Source organism: Rissa tridactyla, chromosome 10 (assembly GCF_028500815.1).
Source record: "Rissa tridactyla isolate bRisTri1 chromosome 10, bRisTri1.patW.cur.20221130, whole genome shotgun sequence".
Taxonomy (NCBI): domain Eukaryota; kingdom Metazoa; phylum Chordata; class Aves; order Charadriiformes; family Laridae; genus Rissa; species Rissa tridactyla.
Genome location: NC_071475.1, coordinates 14,582,673 through 14,599,384, shown reverse-complemented (window position 1 = coordinate 14,599,384; position 16,712 = coordinate 14,582,673). Strand labels below are relative to the sequence as shown.

Here is a 16,712-nt window from a genome sequence, read left to right as displayed (position 1 = left end):
CAGGCCAATAGCAAACTTAATTCAACCAAGGCAGAGACTTCCCTGCCCTTCCTCCATCAGGTTTCTCCAAATCCCGCAATTGCTATAAAGGGCAGCCAACCAATTTCTCCTTGCACCGAGACACTCCATCTGCCCATGCCCCAGCCACCCCCTCGGCTGGCTGATGTTAGCTCAGCGGAATGAAATAAAAGCCATTTGTAGAGGAATTTCTTAATCTTAGACTCAAATGCTCAGGTAACTATCCCTACTGAGGCACTCAAACTTGTGGAAGCAGGTCTGCTTGGGTGAACCCACATGTTCTGCGTGTTATGTTCACCATTTATTAAAGACTTGTCTTTTTTAATTATGCAAGTATTGTACTTTCCATTTTATTTGGTTTCATTTTTTTCCTTTTCATTCCCCGGGATCTAGCATATCCTTTGCTTCAATGGATTGCAATGACTTATATGGCTTGATTTTCCTTCTCCGTGTCAGTTTACTATTTGATGTGTCAAGATTTCATTGTGAGGGACCATATTTGGCATCATGCGGCGCCTGTGCCAACTTCCACATGGCCAACTCTAATGAAGGCTCTAACGAGCATTTCTGAAGAAAGCAATTACATGGTGATCTCAAAAAAAAAAAAGCACAATTAACCCATAACGAAAAAAGTTACTCCATTGTAGCTATATGTAGCTATAAGCCCAGTTCTTGCTTCACAGGATCCTGCTTCAGGACACTCTTACACCCTTGCAAAGCTACAGACTCTTGTCCACGAATTCCAGAAATTTAAAGTTGCATTGAGCAGGGGAGTTTGAGCAAAATCCTATATAGCCTGCAAAGATGCTCACAGCCTACCTGGATGACATTGCCATACTGGATGACTGTTCCCAGCAGCTTTCTGTTTTCAGTTTCATTCTGTTTCTTTTCCAAATCTGCCGCATGCTGAAATTAAAGGAGAACAATTCAATTGCTGACTGTTTTATAAAATGTGGGGCCAAACACTCAAGGTTCTTTAAGAGTATTTCAAAGAACTGGGAAAACAGTGAGCATCTGAAACAGCGCAATTTCCTTTTTCCAACTTCCAACAGCATCATTTCCAATTCCTTGTTCCGTTGGTTAGGAAAACAGACATACACCATTTAACCAATCCATAATTAGGGAAGAATTTGACAAAACTTTGGAATAAAACATGAGATAAAAAACTCAAGACAAGAGAGAAGACACGCCATGAGAAGAAAACACCACACCTCTGGAGGGAAGGCGAAAAGGGATGGGTAAGAACTCAAGCCAGGCAGTCTATATGACTTTCTACTGACTTCTATACAAATTGAAAGAAAAAGACCCAAACTTTGGGCTTTTGGTGCCAGTATAGGCCACAACTTTTCCACAGCCTGTCTTTTCACAATGACTCTAATCATCTTCACCATGCAGCAGGATCATTTAGAAGACATTTAGGAATGCCCACTGCAGCTTTGGATCCCCACGTTCCCAACTCCCAGCAGCACAGGGCTGGTACGCCACGAGCCTGACGGATACTCCCCGCGCTATGTTATAGACCAGCTGCGAAAATACAGCTGGGCATTTCTGGGTCACACTAACATGGTAATAAAAGGGAAAGCCCTTGCAAAAATTGAATGATCATAGGGATATATTGTTCTATTTAATAACTTAATTTAAACTAGCCTTTGTACTTTGTCTTGTTTTGAAAGAAGTGAGCTATTTTGCCCAGGCTGTTTTTAAACCCTTTCATTTTGTAAAGAAATTCTCTCTTGCATTAACATGAAAGATGATTTTTTCACTAAAAATACCTGTATTTTCTTTAAATGATATCTGGTGGTAGAGTAATTTAAAACTAGACTTTTTTGGAGGCTAAGCATCAATGTCTATGGCTTGGTTCTCAGATCTCAAGAACTATAGTAAGTGCAGTTTTCTCCGGGAGGAGAAGAAAGTGCCCGCAGTTCCTAACTGTAGTAAAGTAAAGCCGTAATAACTCAGGACAAAGCTTAACTACTGCAAAGGAAGAGCCATCTGTAGCTGTTACAAAATTTCAGCATCTTCAGCTTACACAAAATGTGCTGTTTTTAGAAGTTGCGCTAGGTATGATAGCTGGCTCTTGCTCCAGGAGAACCTGAAATACAGCTGCTCATTCAAATTCAAAAGTACATTCAGAAGTACAATACAGCATAATTTTCTCTTTATTACTGAAATACAACTTTTTTTTTTTATTTAAAAGTATTCTGTCGAGAAGGGGCTTCTTCAAGACACTAGAGCCCTCTCAAATATCAACAGCAATCACAAAGACAGGAATTCCCTGCCTGCTCTGGACTGGGTGACACATTTATTATCGAGAAAGAAAATAGCGTATTCTGTGAAAATATGGTTAAGACTTTGGATGCATTTCAAAAGCACACACCAAACTGACAATCACTCAAGAAGGAATCCTTTTCCCTGGCCACTAGATGTCAGCTTCTCAACCGGCACCGATTCTTGATACCAAAGAAAGACAAGTGTCCCAGATTTTAAATCCCTTAAATGGCATTAACTTAAAATAACCTGACCTCAGCATCGAGCGCTCCACAGCAGACAATAAATTCCACCAGCGGACAAACAGAAGCCAAAAAAGGCAAGTGTGATGAATACATCTTGAATCACCAATTTCGTTAGAAATTATATGCACTGATAAAGAAATCTAATTACAGGCAATTGCATGTACACATTTCCAGGCATAGCCCCCCGAGTACATATCATACAAAACACAGGGGGTTTAGGGTATTCCATGTGCCAACAAATGGAAAAGATGCCACAAGCAGCCATATGATTGGCAGAAAATAAGTGAGAAATATGAGTGACATACATGAGGCCAAATTATTTTAAAGCCATGCAACAGCTCCCAGGTCACCGAAGACCTGATTTGGCACATGCTACATAAAGGACTAGCGTTTACGTCACAGTGATGCATATTAAATAATCTCCAATAAAACTGCAAAGCACTCAAATCCTTTCACCAAATCAAGCAGGCACTTCATGTATGGGGGTACATTTCTGTACAAGCATCACTCAGCTGGGGCTAAACACTGGAAAAATCTAATCCTGCATTTCCATAGGGACCCCAGCACAAGATGGCAAAGCGTCAGATGAACAGGACCAGGTCCCAATCGCCTGACTGGCACGTACTGAGGAAAGAGACGACAACTTCAAATGACATCGTAATCCAGGGCAATTGCACAGGATTTTTCTTCTACACGACGCAATATTTCAACCACACTTTCTCTTAAAATCCATGAACTCACACACATAACCCATGGCACAAACTCTCCCCCTCCCTTACACACCAGAAAAACCAAACCCAGAACCCCCTGTTACTTAAAGCTTGCTGGCATGGTCTCCTTTTATCAGGAGAAATGCGGCACCTTTGTGCTACAGCCAGTACCAAAATAGCTTTCTCCTTGCCAAGTTAATACTTCTAGGTTATAAAATTATGTTTTCAGAAGCAAAATGAGTCAAACAGCCAGCCTTTGTGAAGTGCAGGAGCACAGCAGCCATATGGCAATCAGCAAATGACACTCTCCTACAGGGCCATTTTGTATTTCAGTCTACAATGAGCTTAATATAGGCTTAAAGAAACTAAAAATATTTAGAATTGTAATTTTGACATGAAGTACTCCAGCTATGTAATTTTAACATAAACATGGAGTTTATTTAACTCTAAAGTCAACAGATGGTATTTAAGTTAAGTTGGCTTTTTTTTATATAGGAACTCTAAAAACAGCAATCAATTGCCTTACTGGGTTTGCAGCTGCTGAATGTCAACATTTTACCCAGAAAATATTAAATACTGCAAGCTAATAAGGAAGGAGAGGCTTGTCTGGCCTTATAATTACTCATAATTACCCATCAACCTTTACATGTATCAACAGCAGCTATGTTTGAGGAATCCCGACAGATTTATCCAACCAGTAGCTCCGATGGCATCCATCAGGACAACTAACACCCACGACTTCCCACGTCAAGATGCAACGCTCGAGAATCCTCCGCTCTGTGTAGTTTGAAGGGTCCCATTTTTATGCTGTTACCACCCAAAATGCCCACATAGAGCACTGCTACAGGTTAGCACAGGTTAACGACAACAGCTTAAATGGCTACCACGACTCTGACCCAGGACCGTACATACTGATACTGGGACACACAGACCTCGAACAGCACATTGTCAGAAATCAGAGCATGTTTAAAGACTTAAATCTCAATGTATGTTCCCAAAAGAGTCTTGTATACTGATTTCTATATCCTTTCTTAGTGTCTCCCGGTTAACTGTGTCAAGTTGATTGGAAATACCTATTTCAAGCAGTATGGATGAGAGTGTTGATCACGAGCAGCCCAAACATCAATACTTACGTGCAGTTTATTGAGTAGCACGGCATCAGTTGTGCTGTTAGCTCCTGGCTTTGCTGCTTTCCAGAACTGCTTCTGAGCAGAGTACCGGTTCATGGGACATAGTTTGAACAAGCAATCTACAAAAAAACAAATGAAATAAACAGAGATTGCTTCAACCATTCGTAATTATCTGGATTTTTGCTGCTAACATTGTCCAAGTATTCCAGCAGCAAGGAAACGTTTATAAACAAATTCCAAAAAGCTCTTGAACAGACAAATGCTTTTTTGAGCAACAGGAATGTTGCCCCATGAATGATAAAAATTAACTGCTGCTGCCAAACATCTGATGCAAGACCAGAAAATTTATAACTTGTCCCAGTCAAAACCACTACCATACTAAAATGGTAACGCTTTTCAGTGCTTTCCCAGGCAAACAATCCACTTTACACACTTACAACATTTCTTTTTTTCTGCTTTAGCAGGTATACTACTTCACACAATTAATGTTAGGTTGGAGGTTTTGGGGGTTTTTTTTGTTTATTTGGTTCGGATTTTTGGTTTGTTTAATTTTTAAACCAAATCCCTTCTATTCCTAGGGAAAAGGAGGCACAAGAATTGGAGAAACTCACCTAATAAAGTAGTAGCAACAGCATAGAAATACCCCCAAAGAATAGCACACACAAGCACAGACATTCAAAGCACAGTTCCAGGTAACTAAACCCCTTGGGGTGTTGGGTTCTTTACCCCGTCCATCAACATTGTTTATTTAACATTCTGCCTGGCAAAAGCCAGGAATTGCAGCTCATTAGTCTTATTAAAAATACATTTTTATATTAAAGAGATGCTAACTTATCAGTAATAAAACCAAATTAGCTGCGTTTACTATTTTTCCTCTTCTTTGTTGCTAAGCAACGGAACACGCAAAAAAATAAATTAAGCTATTCAAAGCCAGTGCCTAAAGTAGCAGCTTAGAAGTTTAAACAAAGTGCCAGAAAAGCCAGAAGGGCTGTTCCAGTGCCTCTTTGGCAATGGCGTGGATGTGAGGCTTCAGGCTTCTAATTCACACAGTGTTTCTCAAGGCTCCTGGTGTGTTCTTGCAGGCAAGAACTACAATTTGGGAGGCAGTAAGCTGAGGAGAGACCTACCCGGGGGTTTTATCTTCCCCTTCTGGGCTCCCTGGCTAACAAATACATTGGATGGATGCCAACCAAAAAGGGAAAAACCCCACAATGGAGACAAGTCATTTCAGCTCTGCCAGAGGCTAAAGTTACAAGGGCATGTAGTGACAGGACTAGGGTAATGGCTTCATACTGAGAGAGAGGAGATTTAGATGAGACATCAGGAGGAAATTTTTCACTCTGAGGGTGGTGAGCCCCCGGCCCAGGTTGCCCACAGAAGCTGTGGCTGCCCCATCCCTGGAGGGGTTCAAGGCCAGGTTGGACGGGGCTTGGAGCAACCTGGTCTGGTGGGAGGTGTCCCTGCCCACTGGAACAAGATGATGTTCACGATCCCTTCCAACCCAAACCATTCTGTGATTCTATGAAAGCTGCTGGAGGGGCTGATCTCCGCTAGAGACAGAACTTGGTAATGCCATTTGAGATGGACACCGTCACTCTTTTCATGCCCTTCCTAAAGAAAAGACCTATGTGACGTTGCTCTGCCTGCCCATCTGATCCAGCCTCAAAGCACCGTTGGAGCACACTAGGCAATACCAAACACCTTTTCAGAAGAACAAAGGTCTGTTTTTCAAAACTAAATCCCTTTCTAATGGGGGGAAGCGCTGGTGGCAGACTGTCATTTAATCTCACAGTGACAGCCACATGGGCTGATCGACTTGTCCCAAACCACTACAGCAATTCCTGCAGCCTGCTGGGATGGTGGCCCAGGATACCAGCAAGAGATACGGTAGGAGCTGGGTACGGCACTGGGGACCTTTAATGGAGTGACACTTACTAGGGAAGGAGAGAAAGAGCCAAGGGTACGTGGATGGAGATTTAATTGCATCTACCCAGAACTGCTCACCTCCACTGTGACACTGCCAGCTTACAGCTTCTGCACGAACAAGAAAAGTAGAAAACGAAGTGCAAACCACACTTTCCAGGTTTGCTCTCTTCAGTGTATTTTTCATTTACATAAAGATGATTCAGAGAGATTGACAGCACCGAATAGATTCAAAAAGCCACTGCAGGCTGGCACTTTAAGCTAAGACTATGCATTGTAAGCAACACACCAGTTATAAAATTTTCTATTTTTGCTTAAACCATCAGTTCACACAATGACAGCAATTAACACACAGAACTCCATAGAAGAATTAATTGTATGCTAGATTTAGTCACAGTGCAAGTGTACTTTTTTCCCATCCTTTTCAGTCAAGAAAGTTGTCAAGTTAAGCCTAACTTCTACATTGTTAACTGCAAGCAGCCCCCTCCCTTCCCGGTAGCATGGGGCAGAGCTCTGCAAGTGTCTGACCTTCTCCAATGCAAGAAGGGAAAACGTAATTTGTTTTTCTTAGGCTCTCTTCCTAGTTACAAAGCTACACATCTACAACAAACAATGAAAAGCACGCAACTTTTTTTTTCTAATATTTGTTCTATGATATCTATTTCTTAAGTGGCTGAGGAGTTAAACTTAGCCTTATTCACCATAATATGGCCACCAGAGGCTGAGTAGTACTGGGTGTATTTCACCATGGGTCAAACTACATGAACTTTATGGCCAGAAGACTTCTAGATCTCCAGATTCCATAGGCTTCTATGTTTACAAAAATCAACATGCAAGGATGCACTAGTTGAGTACCAGCAGGGTCAACAGTCTGCAACCCCGAGTAGTGATGACTGTGTAAGATAAACCGACTACTTGTCAGACACTACACTTAGGGAAGTGAAGTCTATTTCTAACAGATGCAAAATGAAGCCAAAGCAGCTGAAACAATCAGCTATTTGCTCTGATCACAGAGTCAAGCAGCTTTAGCCACACAGCAGAGGTGATAAATAAAGCTATTACTGCAAAGTAATTACATCTTATTATACGCTGTTGAATATTAACCATAAAGGAATGCATTTTCTATTCAGATCTTCATGATATACAGTGAAAAATGGCAGAATTGCACACTGAGTAAGTATAAAAATAAAATACTACGTAACTGCTGATGAAACGACAACACATCATTGAGTCTGAACACCCAACAAAGGTCCTGCAGGAAATAGTGATTGCGTAATTGTGTACCACCCCATCACGCAGATGGCACAAGGATGATGAATGAAGGTTATATGGACATGTATTAAGTGTGCATTTCAATGTTTCCAAGCTAAATCCTGTTCTTTCATCAGCAATTGCTTTGCATCTAATAAAGTGGACGGAGTAAGAGCATAACTGCACCGTGTGATGCATTAAGGCTCTCACAAGTTTGGACATTTGGGGCCCCAGATGGGCCTCTGCCACCTGAAGCTCACAAAAATATTTTCAGTGATGTTTGTTTATCCTCTGCCTGTACCAGCATCACAGAGGAATAATCAGAATCAAGGATACCGGAAACACCAGAAAATTCTATGCTCTGAAGTATTCTGGGGTTCAAAGAAGAGAGAAGCTTCCCAGCTACATTACGTCAACTGCAATTCTTTCTACCCCTCGCTTTTTCTCTTCTTCCTTTTCCAATCCTTTCTCTTGTATTAGACCTTGCTGCTTTCCTACCCAGTCAGAGTCTCCAAACTTCCAGCCTTTCCTGTCAGTCCAAGCCCAGTCACATTCTCTACTTCCATCCCAATTAATTTATTTGCCCCCCAAACAACTGACTGATCCATCCCTTCTCTCTTCCCCCCCTGACAGCAATGTACAGGTTTCCACCTAATGCTTGCGGAGGGATTATGTTTTGGATTAAATTCTGCCCAGACAATCCTCATCTCCCAAGATTTCCCAGCTTCATCATCCAAGGCACCTTATACCTACAAAGCATAAGGCACCAGAACATTGTAAAAAAAATGCTGGGCTTTTTTCCTAAACCATCAACACAGTATTTTGCCAATCACTTTTTAGGGAAGCAGATCTTTTCTTAAAAACACAACTGGGAAAAGTACCTGGCAAAAAAAAAAAAAAATAATCAGCCAAACCAGCAAAATTTATAAACATCAGCCTGGAAACGCATCCCATAATGGAAAGTTTCAGCCAACCTTGAGCCTCTGCAGCGGCTCTACCTCCAGCCCGCAGTGAACAAGCCCTGCACTGCATGGGGGCAGATAAGCTGCTGTTGGGCAAGTGGAAATTATTGCATGGTCAGTCCCTCCAAAGTGGTAACAGCATCTGGGCTCACAAAGGCAGGACCTGAGTTAAGAAACAGCCCATCACCGTTTTGCATCCCCAAACATCAGCAAGCTCCCTCCACTTAGCTCCCGGGCAAACCCCGTCCCCTCTGCCTGTCCGGTTCAACTCCACCAGGTACACAATTTGTGCTCTCAGAGCAAAATGAAAAACCCCACCAGACTGATTTTTTTCCTTTCTTTCTTTAAAATGGACTCTGTCACATGGGAATTTAGGTGGCATTTAGGTAGTATGTTAGTAAGATTATTATAAAATATAATGCAAGACTTGTCCAAAATTGCAAATACTCACTGACTTCAGAGAGACTGGAATGATTTGGAGAAGTATTTCAGAGCCCACCAAGATACCGTCACCTTCTTTCACACCAAGTTGCCCAGAAATACCTACCTCAAACACAATTCCAGCCTTCCCTTCAGAGGGTTTCCCACCGCCTGGGGCATTAAGCAGCGTTATAAGGTCAGTTCTACCCTCGGTATATGAAGACAGCTCAGAAAGCTGCTAAACTGACACTGCCAACATCCAAAGCTTTTTGCGGACACCAACTACTATTAAAACTTTCCACCTTTGCTCCTTTTGCTTGCTGTGCCATTCTCTAGCACGCTCGTTTCTGAATGATCTGGAAGCACCTTCAGCTTCAGCCAGGCAGGTTGTGTAACACACCACTCATCATTTTTTCCAAATCTCCCCCAGCTATTTTAAGCGTTTAGTAGAAAGTCTTCAACTTCTCTGCAGTTAGAGAATGCGGGCATCAAATATTTTGTTGGCAAAAAAGGTATGTTTATTCCATTTTTTAAACACAGACCCAGACTTTACAAAATGCCAACTGGAGAAAGGTAAGAGTCAAGTAAAATTACTCCCCCTCTCAAATATCTTCATACTTCAGAGCACTTTCAGATGAGGGAAGTCTATAAAGATGAAGATATTAAAATAAGTCACTTACAAAACTCACTGAATATTTAACACCAACACAGCTGTTTCTTCGTTACTTGAAAAAACCAAACTCCTTTTTGCGCAGCAATACTAAAATTAAAAGAAAATTAGCAATTCCCTGTTGAAATTTAGCAGCTTTCTCTTCAGACTTTTCTATACTTAGATACCTGATATTTCCTGAAGGCCAAAGCCTGCTCCCAGTAGAGAATAAACATAAGGATAGTATTTTTTTATTTTAAATGTAAAAAATAGCAGCAAAGAAGATGAAGTAGTAACATAGCTGGCAATGATGGAAACATTGCAAATAGAAGTTCTTGCCTTTATATTTATGAAAGGTGCACAGCTTTAATACACTCACAGGGATGATAACACTCCATAGGATGAAGAGATTATTTATTTAAAGACAAAATGAAGACCTCTTTTGTGTTTAAGTGAAATATTTTCAAGCAGGAGGCATACAGAATAATACCAAATGCATATATTCAATCACAGGCAAGTTTCACCTCCTCAAAAGCCCTCGGATTACTACCTCATCTATTTCTATACTTGTTCCTTCTGAGGTTTAAAATGAATAGATGACAGCCTAAGAGGTTCAAAGAATATAGAACAAAAGCTGCTACAGAAATGTGTTGATTATTAATCATTCCTGCATTTCCATAAAGAGGGAGGAAAAAAAAGAACCTGATCTTACTGAAATTACTGTCTTTGTGATGAGAAGACATCCTTTCATTTGCAATTTGCAGTGAACAAGCTTTGCTGGGAACACAGAAAACCATTTCAAAAATACCTATTTTTTTCGGGATGCACTACACGCTTGACCTGCTGTCCCGGCAGAGACCACTCCATCTGCAGCTCCAGCAAAACGAGCAAGAAAAACCCGAACTCTACCCATTTAGCCCAGTGGAAGGCGATGACTGAAGTCTTACGTTGCCAACAGTTCTGCCATGCCACAAGTGGGGGAAATTTAAGCGCGGGTAAGAAGGGCATTTTTATTCCAAGCCCAAAGGTCTTGTCGCAATCACACATGTCACTGCAAAGCAACCCCACCATTCAGGATTCCAACGCTGAACTAGTTACATGACAAAGTATATTAGAGGTTTCTGCTGCTGTGAAATCCGTTACCTCCCTTCTGCATGCTGTCGCATCTTACCGGTTTCAAGGGCTTTCAATGGTTTTCTTTTTAAAGCAGAATAAAGGAGGAAAATCACCCTTGCAACCAGCATTTAAATGGAGAGCCTGAATGATTTATGATCTAAATACATTTTAATTTTTATGTTAAAATAACCGCCCTCGATTCATCTCTGCAAGACACGAGGGTAACCACCCTCTTGCCATTGTACTCATTTTATGCATAGTTCTACCAATGGAAATTGCTACTTCATTTTTTCAAGCTGTAACAACATAGGAAATAATGCAATTGTTATTAATTTAGAACTGATGTCTCAAACCAAACAAAGGGAGGAGACTGCGACAGTGATTTCAGAGTGAAAAATTACAGACCTGAGAGCTGGACGCTGAATATCAATGCCCGCTAAATCAACAACATTCATTAATGCAACATTAATTAAAAAGCAGTGGCTTTTTGAACACATAACAAGTTAGCAAATGACTCCACATAACATTGTTAATAACTTTACAATAATAAATACAGCATTTTAGACGCACCAAAACTTACTGTCCTTCAGTGAAAACTGAGCAAAAAAACTTTATTCTAACAAAGAAGAGCAAAGGCAGAGCTCCTCACCTGCAGGGAACGTTCCCTTGTGAGGCTCTGGACACATCGTCATGTCTTGGGGTAAATTAAGAACCAAAGCACAGACACATCAACGCTCCAAGCAAACACCCTCCAAAGCTCTCAAGACCACAGTGGCAGCAAAGCACCCAAAAAACTACCAAAAGACTAACATGACAAATGCACCTTTAAGTAAACATCTTAGGTACCAAAGAGTTCAGAATACACCAGTGTTTGTTTTATTTCTGCATGTAACCTCTTTGGTCTCCTTCAAAAAGAAAACTGCTACTCAAAAAGAGAGAAATATTTAGACACTGGATATACAGGCAGTTCCAAAAGGAAACATTTGCAGGAAAGACCAGATTCGTTTTTCAGTCTCTGGTTCAAGCAAGGCTGAGGGAGGATGCTTCGTGAAAACACAGAGCCAGAAGGGACAGCAACACAAAAAAATAAAAAAAACACTGATGCATTTAACTAAAACATATCCCATTGGACATCTAGGGGGTCAGGTTAAAGAACGCAAGAAAACTGGCAGCCCCCTTGTCGCTGAGATGGAGAACGTGTCCTTGGATGGGCAAGACACATGGCAACGGGAGATCTATCAAGACAACATCACACTGAGTTTCTTCAGAGAAAACTGACAAGGTTTAGACTAGATTTAGGAAAAATTTTTATACTGAAAGGGTTTAAGCATTGGAACAGCTGCCCAGGGAAGTGGTTGAGGCACCATCCCTGGACGTACTTAAAAGACGGACAGACATAATGCTTAGAGATATGGTTTAGTGATGGTTTTTGTCAGAGTTAGGCTGATGGTTGGACTCGATGATCTCAAAGGTCCCTTCCAACCTGGGCAGTTCTATGATTCTATGACAGAGTGTAACTATGCCAGGTAACCTTGAAAACATTAAGGAGCAGGTCTTATTTATGGACACAAGGATAATTTGGACCAAGAGAAAGTACTTAAATTAAGCCAAGAATAAACTCAAGAACCTTTAGAAAAGTCAAAGCACCATGATAGCTCCTGGCTAGTAACAAATACAAGCCAGGGAAAAAAAGAAAAACAAAAAAAACCCCTCTTAATGTTGAGAAGAGGGAAAAAGAAAAGAAAAAAAAAATCCAAGAGCAGACTTCACAACTGCACACATTAATTTGAGCCAAGCCAGGATTCTCAAGAAAGCTACTGGTTTCAGTGAACGTTTTTACTGTCTTAGCTCATATCTGTCTCTGGTCCAGCACGAAAAGAAATCCTGGGCTAAAGGCAAACCTTGCCAAGAGGCAAGGCCAAAGGCCAACCCCCTCTGTCCCACAAACACTGAAAACCAAGCCTTACACACTACAAGGAGAAGCATTCATACTTTATGTGAAAGTAATTCAGCAAACTGATGTGCATAAGAGGCATTTTTAAGTAAATTGTCGTGGCTGTAGCCTTTGTCCCAGTCCTGAGAGCTGTATTCTTAACTGGGGAAGCCACCCACTATCTCCCTTTTAACAGTTCCCATGACAAATCTCCCTGCGAGGCACTAAAACATGAGTCTCAGAACATGAACCCTGGGACATTCTTCCTCAAAATCCTTGGGTGTTTTCAGTCTGCATCAGTGGCATTTTACACTAGCAGTGAATCAAAGTATAGTCATCTGCTGGCTGTATTTTGTTTTATTTTGACTGCTCACCACCCCCACCCCTTGGATTTCATTTTCACGTTTGCTTCTTCACTTGTTCCTGCTTTTCCGGAATAAAGTTCCTGCTCAAAACAGGTCGGGAAGTGGGGGCAGGAGGCAGGGAACGGCTCAACAGTCCAAGCACAGGAAGAACAAGAAAGATCAAGTTTCAAACACTCTCTGAAAGCGTCAATGTTGAGCAGTATGGAAAGAGTACAGTTATGCTATTAGCCAGAGCTGACGTGACTGAACAGCATAATAAAAGTTGTTTCTATTTAAGAAAGCTTTGCGTGCGTGTCTTAAGAAACGAGCCACCGCAGCATCACACAAAACAAAAGGCAAATTTTTCAGCCGTTCAATAAAGTAACTCAATTTTCAGCTTTTAAATGCATTTGGCTTAAGGAAAACCCACATTGCCAAAAAAGAAAAAAGATACAGGGAAGTTAAATAAATATTTGATAATATTATTGCAGTCTAGGTTGGAAGAACTGAAGAAATAATAAAACTGAACTCAGTGCTTTAATTTTTATTACACTAATGAAGTGTTTGGGATCCCTTGCCTGAAATGCTTATTTGTTTCTTTCCTTCTGCATGGAATGCCGTCTTCCAACACCCCGGCCCCACTGCCTTCTGCAGAATCCCCCGTACCCAGGTTCACAGGACCAGCAGAGCCCCGGAAAGCTCACTGAGCTCTTCCCTCCCTCCCAAAGGCAGAATTAATGGTGCCTGCTCCATTCCTGACATATCGCCTGAGGTCCTCTATTCCAGCGCTCCACTATTTCTGTATCTAACCTATTTATTTTTACAATTTAAGGCCATTACTTCTTTCCCTCTCCACGTGGGCATTCAGAACAGAACTTCTCCCTCCCCCTGCAGTATCTGCGGGCTCCTTTCTCCCTGTCCCACAGCTACCGAGATGCAAAACTAATCGGTCTTGTTCCTGACCATTACCCTCCTCTGGATTTTCTCTAGCTGGTTCATATCTTTCTGGAAGAATGAGGTGCAGCACTAAACAAGATACTTCACTTGAGGCTCTGCCAGGAAGTAAAATTGGAAAAAAATAATTACTATGTCTTTTGGCAATGTTTCTTTTTATATATTCCAAGGCAGCAATTGCACTTTTTGTAACAGCACAGCATCGACGACTTCTATTCAAACCGTGATTCCTGCAATCCCCGCATCCTCTCCTACCGCACTGCTGCTGTGCCCATCCTCCTCCCTGGATGCAGCCAACTAAGTGCAGCCTTTGACGTGTGCCCCCACTGAACGACAATGTGGTTTTTCAGATCCTTTCTTCGATTTCCAAGGTAATTCAGAGTGAATTCCCAAGTCACCACCTTCTCTGTGGGTCTTGCATAGGAGAGCCAGCTGTGACAAACGCAGCTACCATCAGCGTGGCAGCATCCATAATGCGTGTGTGCTGCCACACAGATGTTCAGACTTCCAGTAAATTGACTACAGATGGACCAGAGCAGCACTATTTGAAGAGCTTAGCAAAGCAAAGATAAATGCAAAAAAGCCCAGACCTGCCTTAATTATAGGCAACGCCACCCTGGAGTTGAATAGAGCAGAGTCACGCTGCTGAACTGCGCTGCACTCGCAGGCAAAGAGAGTAAAACGCCCGCGTCCACATCTGTTTTCTGAGTCTGAAAACTTTATTCCTCGCTTTCTGTTCCTAGGCTTGGCTTGAGTCTTCCACCGCACTTACTGAGGCCCTCTCCCTCTCTCTACTTTAAACAGTCACCATCCTTTTGGCAGGGGACCAGAGATGCTCTTGCTGAAGCCTATCAAATGATGCTACTCAATCTCTCCAAGCTCACTCCATCACTCTATGCCACTCCCCTTCTCAGCAGCAGAGCACAGAAGACACCAACAAATCATGCAGCTAATTAAAATTTGGCCAAGTCCTCCATAACGTCGCCTTAGCCCTGAAGATCACACTCTGGTTGTCATTTTAAAAAGTAGATTATGCTGACAAGGTATATATAGGCTGTAAACAAAAGTGCTGCCATATATTGCCTCTGCTCAGATTGTCCGCAGCAGCATACCAGTGAGTTACAGCAGGGAATAAAACACTTCAAGCACTTCTAAAAAGCACAATATTCCAGTTTGACAGCACTGAAGAGTTAAGCTATGCCAGCACCGCTGCTGAAATGCAATCTATGGCTTTAGAGATCAAAAATGAAAGTGGAAAATAGTCCCAGAACTAGTAAAACAGCCCCTTCCAGGAACGCTGAAGAGCTCTGCTTGACCAAATAAGGCGAGCGAGAGCTGGGAGCCAGAGCAGCAAAGCCGGGCTGCAGTAAAACAGCCAGACAGCTGGATAATAGAAATGTGAATAAGTCAGCTTCACTCCACCGGATTGCAAATGGGAAGAACAAATGTTCAGCGACCACGAGCGGAAGCAGAGCCTGCCAGCGGAGGCCTGAAGGCATTTATCCCAGCCAGCGGGAGCCGACAGCACATTCTGACTGCAGTTTGGTGGGGTGGTTTTTGGTTGGGTCTTTTTTTTTTTTTTTAAAGCAATGCAATGCCGTCATTCTCAACAGGCAAAAGAATCACCATAGATTACGTCTGGAAAGAGATGCTGATGAGGCACTTACCATAACCTGAGTGACCCTGCAAAACCAAAAACCCAAATCCCAAAAATGCACTGTGCATCCCAGACTGACACACGTTTCACCCTGCTGTACAACACTGCCAATATGCTGCTAGATGAGGACAAGCACAACAGTGGAACTGCTAGAGAAAATACTGTTCATTTTCCAACCTCAAAAGAAACTGAGTTGGGTTTTTTCTTTTCTTTCTTCTTTTTTTTTTTTTTATAACAATGGATGTCATTCCATTTATTTTAGCCTGCACTACTACTTCATTACCTTCCAGAAAACAGAAGTAGAACGTGCTATCATCCATCTCTAAGGGATGTTTCATACAGGCTCCAAGTGTAAGCCTTTTGCAGAAATAAACACTCCGTGTTAACTTGCTGTCTATTTTCCAATGGATATAGCAGCTTCTAGGACTCCTCAGTTTATCATAACCGATTTTGATCCTGAAAAACAGATTGCAAGAACCTGCAACAGGAACACAAAAGCTTCATACAATAATTCAAGGAGTTAAAACATATCTGTAAAGGAAACCATTGGTCTCATTTCTTTAACTTCTTGTCCAACTATTAAGGTTTTTTTTGGGTGCTGTAACCTCCCATGACAATGCCTGCCTTATTTCCCTAAAATCCTTGAGACAAGAGCAACCAAAAAAAAAACCATTATCATAGAATGGTTTAGGTTGGATGGGACCTTAAAGATCATCTAGTTTCAAGCCCCTGCCATTATGCTGACACCGCAGTAAGAACATGCAAGCGATGGACCTCAAGGCTGCTTCTTATCCCTCTGACACACCAGCCGCACCCCCAAAGCAGCAGCTCCCCTGCCCCACGCTCTCAGGTGCTCCGCTTTGTCACTTTCTAATTAGCACTCCTCCCTGCAGCACTCACACCAGCACCTACCAAAGCCAAGCAGAGCATCCACCCATGCGTTCAATCCCATGTACTACTGCTTCCTAAGCCAGTTTACCTTCAAGAACACAATATTTACCAGTCATTCAATTTCAAAGCCTATTAATTGTTGCATTCTCACAGTGTGTGTGAATCAACAGACCCATTCATTTCGGTCCCCTCTCCTGCCAGCTGCAGAAAGATGAGCATATCTGTACATTAGTGTGGCATT

The 16,712-nt window shown here is 41.9% G+C and overlaps 1 protein-coding gene across 4 annotated transcripts in view; it reads right to left on the bottom strand.

Moving 5' to 3' along the window:
• ITPR1 (inositol 1,4,5-trisphosphate receptor type 1) overlaps positions 1-16,712 on the bottom strand; it is a 182,469-nt gene that overhangs the window by 126,112 nt on the left and 39,645 nt on the right. For all 4 annotated transcript variants that reach the window (XM_054216021.1, XM_054216018.1, XM_054216019.1 and 1 more), the window contains 2 exons: positions 4,375-4,490; positions 838-924 (listed from right to left, as the gene is read on the bottom strand). In XM_054216021.1, coding sequence (XP_054071996.1) covers positions 838-924; positions 4,375-4,490 — 203 coding nt within the window. The remainder of the gene's footprint in view (positions 1-837; positions 925-4,374; positions 4,491-16,712) is intronic.